General features: G+C 42.7%; 1 protein-coding gene across 1 annotated transcript in view; it reads left to right on the top strand.

The window, feature by feature from the left end:
* The first annotated feature begins 3,379 nt into the window (after window positions 1-3,379).
* RAD54B (RAD54 homolog B) overlaps window positions 3,380-7,414 on the top strand; it is a 64,449-nt gene continuing 60,414 nt past the window's right edge. The window contains exons 1-2 of the mRNA XM_009987405.2: window positions 3,380-3,529; window positions 4,206-4,380. Coding sequence (XP_009985707.2) covers window positions 3,392-3,529; window positions 4,206-4,380 — 313 coding nt within the window. The 5' untranslated portion in view covers window positions 3,380-3,391. The remainder of the gene's footprint in view (window positions 3,530-4,205; window positions 4,381-7,414) is intronic.

The raw sequence follows: 7,414 nt of genomic DNA, 5'->3' as shown, positions 1-7,414 counted from the left end.
TCACTCACCCCGCCCGCCGCCGCCGCCGCTCGCTGTCGCAAAACCGAGGTTACTTTTGCGGCCGCCCTTGCTTGACGGCCGCAAGGAGCGCGGCCCCTCCGCCATGCTGTGTGTGGCACAAAACGCTCCGCGCATGCGCCGCTGCCGACGACGTGCGAACCCGGCACCGCCCACGGGTCGGCACTACGCGCGCGCGCACCTCAGTGTTTGCCGTCCGGGCTCGGGCATGCACAGTGCAGGTAAACACCCCCTCCCCCGCGCGGCCTCCGGAGCATGCGCGCTTGGCGGGGGGGGGGGTGGGGAGGCACGGCTGCGCGGGGCGCATGCGCGGCGCGGCCAGCGGGCTGACGGGAGCCAGCGGCGGGATAATTGAGTGCCGAGCCAGCGGCCGGGCCGGTGGCGGGACGGGGGGCTGAGGTACGCTCGGGAATGGGCGGGTCCCTCCGGGCGGCGGGTGCAGGAGTAGGAGCCGGCCGCGCGCTCCTAGCCCCTGTACTTGCCCGCAGGGAGATTCCCGCCCCGCTCCCTGCGGCTGTTGCCGGCCGGCTGAGGCAGGGTGGGCCGGGCTAATGAGAGTTTGAATAGCATCGCTTTTTGGGCCGGCGCTAAATCCTTACAGATATTACTCGTTTGAGGTGACTTTTCCCTAATACTGATATCCAAGGCGAGGCACTCGCTGCTTGCTGTTTCACTGAGGAAAAGTTGATCCTGTTGCCTACAAAAATCATTTAGCCTGGTCATCTATGCCGGAAATGTCTCTTCAAATGTTCAGGAGAGCAGCCTGTTAAATTTGTGCTAAAATGGCTGATGCTTTTAGCAGGACTCCATTCATACTGTGTTGAGTTGCATGTGTAAAATTTTGAAATATTCTTTGTATATGAGTTTCGGCTTAATGCAGCTGTTAAGGTACTTGTAAGGAGAAGAATTCAATGCTTGCAAAAACAGGTGTGTTCATGAGGCGTTTTAGGATGTGGTTTCATGGTACGCTTGGTTTGGTCAAGCTAGGTTGCTAATAAAAGGCAGGAGCAGTGCTTTTCTCATTACCTCCAGCTGTTTCCCTGCAGCCATATCTAGCCGTATTGCATGTCCAAGGTGATTCGGCATATTGGTGGCTGTCTCAGAGGAAAGGGCATATTTGCTTGTCAATTCATTTAGTGGTAATGCTATTCCTTCCCCTAGCTACACCTACTCTGATCCCATCTCAAAGATCTAGCATCAATCAGTTGTTGCACATCTGTAATGACCTTTTTTCTGTACAGCAAAGGTACAAAATATAAACATTTGGTGTATTATTTTTGAAGGGTTTTTTTTGTTATCTTTTTATAAAGTTTATATTTTCAAGACAGCGAGAGATGTATTGCTGGAAGCAATGTTACATTTTAAAACCCACAAACTCTAGTGTTTTTTGTAGTTGCAGGTAGGTAATACTGGTAATATAGAATCATGGAATGGTTTGGATTGGAAGGGACCTCAAAGATCATCTAGTTCCAACCCCCCTGCCATGGGGTTCTTAAATTTAACAGAAGTGAAGTCACTGAGTTATCAAGGGTCATATCTTTATATTTCTTAATAATTTGCAAATCTCTTAATGAGTCTGTTTTTGTGGTTTAAGAACAAGTGACAGTGCAAAGTCCAAATGGATTTGGAAATCAGAACACTTTAATCACAGATGCATGCGATCTGTGAATTGCACAACTCCCCTGTTCCATGGGAGATGTGACAAGCTCTAGAAGTGAAGTGAGCCGGGTCAGTGTAGCAGTTCAGCCGTGCTGTGCATAGTCCTCATGTAGAGTCGTGGGATGTCCTGGTTTGTCTTCCCAAGCGTCACCATGCATTATGGGACTGGGTAGACAACTTATTCAAATTCACGTGGCACCTGAAGCTGGCTGTGGTCAGCATTCGCACTCGAAGTCTACTCCTCTGGAAGGTTGTTAACACCTTTGCAGCTTTGATAGTGACTATCACCTGTTTACGCTACAGATAATCCAGTTTAATAACCAAGCTACTTCCTTATTGCATAGGATTAACTAAAGTTCATGTGCCAGCACTGTTGTCAAGTAGACCTAAGGTGTGTGGACTGCTGTTGACACAGCCAGAGACCTGTTTCCTTGTATTTTTAATAACAGCCACCATGGAAGTGACAACACTTCGAGCCACTTTGCCATTAAGGTTTACATCTAGTAACAGCATCGTATATATGCTAATCTTTCAGATATGAAGGGGATAGCAGTACTTATGTTAGTGTTTGCATGTTTGCAGAGTATTTTTACAGTACTCTGTTAGTACTTCTCTGTAAATCTCGGAAAGAAAGGTTGTTGTGCCCTAGTATGCCACTGGAGTGCAGGGTGGCGTCAAAAAAAAGTGCAGAAACACCCTGGCTGTTGCAATCGGATGCAAACATGCTTTCATGATGGTATAGGTAAACAAGTTTGTCTGCAATCAGTATTATGGCTTATTTTTACCTAATCAATTAATTCATTAATCAGTTAATTGAGAGGATCAATTAAAATAAATAATCCTTGTATGAATGGAGAGTTAAACCAAAGTTTGTTCCATAAGTTGCTGTACCATGCTCGTCTTCATCATTCCAGTTGTGAGGTTATTCTATTGAAATTTTCTCTTCTTGTTTTGTTTCTACTACTTTGAAGTATTAAGATCATAACTTGTTATTCTAGTGGTTGCAAGTATGCTTTGTCACGTTAATATTGGGGTATTTTTGGTTTTGTCCTGAGGTTGTTTAGGGGGATAATGGTTGAAAACATATAATTCATTCCACTGTTCAAGTAGACATAATATGGAGTGATAATCTCCACTGTAATTTTGATATAATTATCTGATGAATTAGAATTTTATGATAATGCATCTGAATGACCAATATAATTGACTGTTTAATAGAAAATACCACTCCCAGATATGAAACATACCTTCAACATTCATTGTTCATTGTGCACTAATAACGAGCTCTTCAAAATTATGTTTTAAGGGTTTAGAATAGTTAGTTCTGTTTCATATTGTCTTTCTTTTTATAAACTGGTGTGAATTTGTGAAGAAGCCCTACATTGTGCCCCTTCAGACCACTTCTTGCTATTGAGAATTGCATTATTGACCTTTCAAATGAAAAAGTGTTTGCTGCAGAATTTGCTGTAGTCAGTATTTCTTAGTACTTAAACAATACATTACAATGATACTACTTTTTCTGAAGTTGTATTATGCTTGTGAATTGTTATTTGAAAATCTTTTATGCTATCTTTTTTGTTTGTTTGTTTTAAAATAGTGCTTATGTTGTTATCTATGGATATATTTTTACATTTAAAGCCTATTCTGGCTACCGTTATCTTTATCTACTTCCTTCCTTCCTTCCTCTCCACCCTCCAGAGCAGTACAACTAAATATGAGGCGATCAGCAGCTCCAAGTCAAGTGCTAGGAAATGTAGCCAAAAAGCCAAGGTTTATACCACCGGGAAAAAGTATCACGTTTTGTCTCAAGAACGAAACTAAGGAGATGGACCAAGAAATGAAATTAAAGGAGGTAAACTGAACAGTGCACTAAATAGTATATATGTTTGTACAGTGTTATTACTAAAAGATAGCATCTGAGCTCACCACGAACAATCCCTGCTTAAATAATCAGTCTATTCAGAATAGATTTAGAGACCTTTGCTCTTACTACCTTTGATCTGGCTTCTCAGGTAGGTTTCTGTCGCTCTCTGAAGTGGATGCAGAAAAATGTTTTTCAGATAAACAAAAGTAAATTGTATTAAGCCCAAATACAATCCTCAGTGTAGCTGAGGTATGGATTGCATCTTGGAGAAGGCTTTGTTGGATTCAAATGTTTGGAATGCTTTGGCAAAAGCACTTAAAAAGCCAAGATACTGAGTAATGAAATGTCAGTACATTGAGTTGTGGTTTTGTTGCAAGGAAGTTTATCTGAAACTTTCAATGTTAACCAAAAAACGCATCACAGTTTTTATTGATTTTATCTACAGAAGACTTCTGTAAAATTCAGTTCATAAAGTACTTGCACAATTGGTGTTTGGCATTGTGTGCACATGCTTTTTGTTGTGAGCACTGAGATCCATATATTTGTGTAGATAGTTTGATAATGAGGATGAGCATGAATTAGGAACCCTTCTCATTGCATTTTTCTCCATTTCTCTTCAACTGCATGAAGCAAATGCTAGTGTGAACTTGTTTCTCTTTTGCAGATAGATGAGAAAGAGGGAAGTGCTTCATTGCTTTCTAAATTATATGGTGAGAATCAAAATGCAAATTTTACACAGTCTGTGGAGTCAACTGGAAAAGTAAAGACTACAAAAACATGTTTCAGCATTAATAAGTGTAGCAAGGTGGAAACAAAACCACTAAATACGCCCAAAGCTGGTAAGTTGCTCTTTCTTTACTGCCATGTATCATAAGAGAATTTTAAAGCTTATAAATGATATGCTACTTACTAAACTTTTATGAAGTATGAGGTTTTCTTTTCTCCAATGCAAGTTCTGAGCTGTTCAGTGTCTCCAGTGGGCACTCAAGGTTCAAGCATGGGCTGCTGACTCTAGTGTAGCATCAGAGTAGAACTGGCTCCATTCATGTGTGTGCACTTACTCATTTGTTACCCCCGGTAGTGAATTTTACTCTGAAAAACTAGGTAGTAAGCACTGCAAAGATACTGAAGTGTCTGAACTGCAGCAAACACACTTTGGACCTGAACGACTCTGTGGGGTTGATTGTCTTCGTTTCCCACTCTTCGTGTGCCCTGACCACAGACATAGCGCAGGGATGTTCTGCATTGTGTGAATGCAGGTGTGTGACCTCAGGAGCCGAGTGCATCTTGAAAGCGTTGCGCTTCAACTGGGTAACTGACATTGCTGGATGAGAATCACTCCTCTTGGAGCCAGCTCAGGCATTTCAACATCTGTTTTACAGTTAGTTCACTGTTGTTTCCTCATAATTAATTACATTGATAGTGATCTTTCTCTTTGTTTTAGGATTCATTTAATTGATAATACTTTGTGTAATGAGTCTGGAGTTTTAAGAGAGCATTCATGACCTCTTATCACCTTGATTCCATAACACTTGAAATTATAATTCAAAAGGCTTCAACAAAGTTATATTTATTTTTGTTTGTGATAAGAACTGTTAAATCTGCAAGCCCGATGGAAGCAAAGCTGCCGTAGCTCTGTGTCCAAGGTCCAGCCAACAGTGAGGCTGACCACGTATTCCCAATAGGCATGTGATGTACAATACATGTATACATTTACATTTGGCTGGCAACATAGGCCAACACAAGCAATGCCAGTGAACACGTCCTGTTCCCCTCTCTGGCTGATCAGAGTGAAAGCCTGTTTGTAGAAAGTGAATATACATATATAGACACAGAGAATATAGATCCCTCCAGTAACTGGTCTTACACAGTCTGTTCAGTAGCTCCTTGATTTGTTGAACACCCCAGCTGTGGGCATGTGAACCACAAAGGCCCACAGCTCCCAGACCAGTTGCTGGTACTACTCAGACCTGCGCTCCCACAGCTGAACACGCTATAGGTCCCTCCACTAATTGGTCTTAGACACTTGGTTTTTTTAGTAGCTGGCTCCTGGATCCACTGGTCTCCCAGTTGCCTCATGCATAAGAGATGCATACATACAAACATGTCTCTCTGGCAGCTAGACTTACCAGTAGCCAATGCTCAGATGTCCTGGTGTCTCCAGTAACTCACTTGGACTTCCTGGTCCCTCCAGTAGCCAAATCTCAGACTCTCTGGTATCTGGCCCAGACTCACGGCTGCTCTGATACTTGGCTCCTAAGCCTCTTATCCTACTCACCAGATACTCCAGCTTGGTGTTTGCCAGCGATCACGCAGTCGTGTGTACCCAGGCCGAATGGATGGGCTCTGGCCTCTCCACTTGCTGGCACATCAGGTACCTGAGCCTATGTGAGGTCCAGCTCCAGCTGCTGGCGTGTACACTTCTGTACACACTTATGCATGCAGAATAGAGTCTGTTCACCAAGGAAAATATTTAAAGTGTAGTTTAATAAGAAGATGGGACAGACTGTGGCAATAGGGTGCAGAGCATTGCTGGACGAGCGTACTCAGCAGTCACCCGCTTAAAGCTGGTGCCTTTCTGCCCTGTATTTTCCCATGCTTGTTCCTTCCTGAACCACCTTCATTCTGTCCCTTTTGCCTGTCTTAGGTTTTTTTTTTTTTCCCTTTAAAAATCTCATTATAAGCCTTATGGTATCTCCAGATGCTCCTCTAGCACCTTATGAGTTCCAGGCCCCAATTGGCAGCAATCCTCTTCATTCTGTAAGGTGCCCTTCCCATTGACTCTTCTTGTTGAGTTTCATCCCCAGAAAATAGGGGCTGCTCGGTCCCCTGTGATAGCTTTGAGAGGATGCTGCCGTTATCATGTTATGTGACCCAGGTTATATACACTCTGCTTGTCAGAGCTGATGTGGGAAAATTCAGCCTCCTTGTATGTTTTAAGTTCCTCTGGTCTTACAGCTTTTGTGTTTATCTGCTGCATGCTGTAATGTCCAGTTCTTCTGATGATTCTCATACTCGCTGATTTTCAGTGTGTACGGGACAAGTTGTTTGAGTGGTCCTGCTTCCCTATATGTACATCTGCAAAAACTTGTGTCTGCTGGTTCTGTCTAGCAGTGCGCTTGAAAGATAACTAGTGGATTTATTTCCAAAATAATCTTCCTGTGGCCTGGAGGGGAAATCGGCAGTCTTGCCAACAAAAAAAGTTGTGAAGTGGAAAGGATGCTAAATGCTTTTTCAGTATTATGAATTCTGGGTGCAGCTGGTACGGGTTTTCTGTGATGACTTCAGAAAAATAACCAAAAAGTTGTGGAGTGAGACTGGGTGAGCTGTTTCTGTTCATGTTGTGCTACTGCCTTTCTGAGTGACTGAACTTTTGTGCCAAGGCCTTTCTATGTCTGTAGAACGGCGCTAACCCTGCAGGTCTTTGTAAAGCTACAATGAAATGTGGTATAAAATAAGAGTATCTAATGTCAGTGTTAGTTATGGCCGTCAGGTTCACTGGTGATGAACCAGTACTGTGAAAACAATCCTGTTTTCACTGTACTGTGAAAACAACCCTGCGTCGAGGCTCTGTTAAATCTTATGTAATTTTTTAATAACTTAGATTTTCCAGGACAGCTTCTGCCCTTCACGTCACTTTTGTCTGCTATTCATTACAGCCAATGTAGCAATTACGTAGGTTGTGTAAACCATAACCTCCTTTGTAGTGTGAAATGAAATTGTTTTGTCAAAGCTGGTTTTGGTATGAAATTCAGAAGTAATGGAAACCAGTTGTGAAAGCCAGAGTCAGTTTGGAGTTTTTATTATTATTATTGTAATGGAATTATATCTGACTGCCAGCTTCTGCAGCCAAAGATGACTTCTCTATTAAAG

The sequence above is a fragment of the Tauraco erythrolophus genome, chromosome 3, assembly GCF_009769465.1.
Source record: "Tauraco erythrolophus isolate bTauEry1 chromosome 3, bTauEry1.pri, whole genome shotgun sequence".
Taxonomy (NCBI): Eukaryota; Metazoa; Chordata; class Aves; order Musophagiformes; family Musophagidae; genus Tauraco; species Tauraco erythrolophus.
Note: the sequence above shows the minus strand (reverse complement) of the source record. Positions and strands in the feature narration are given on the sequence as shown.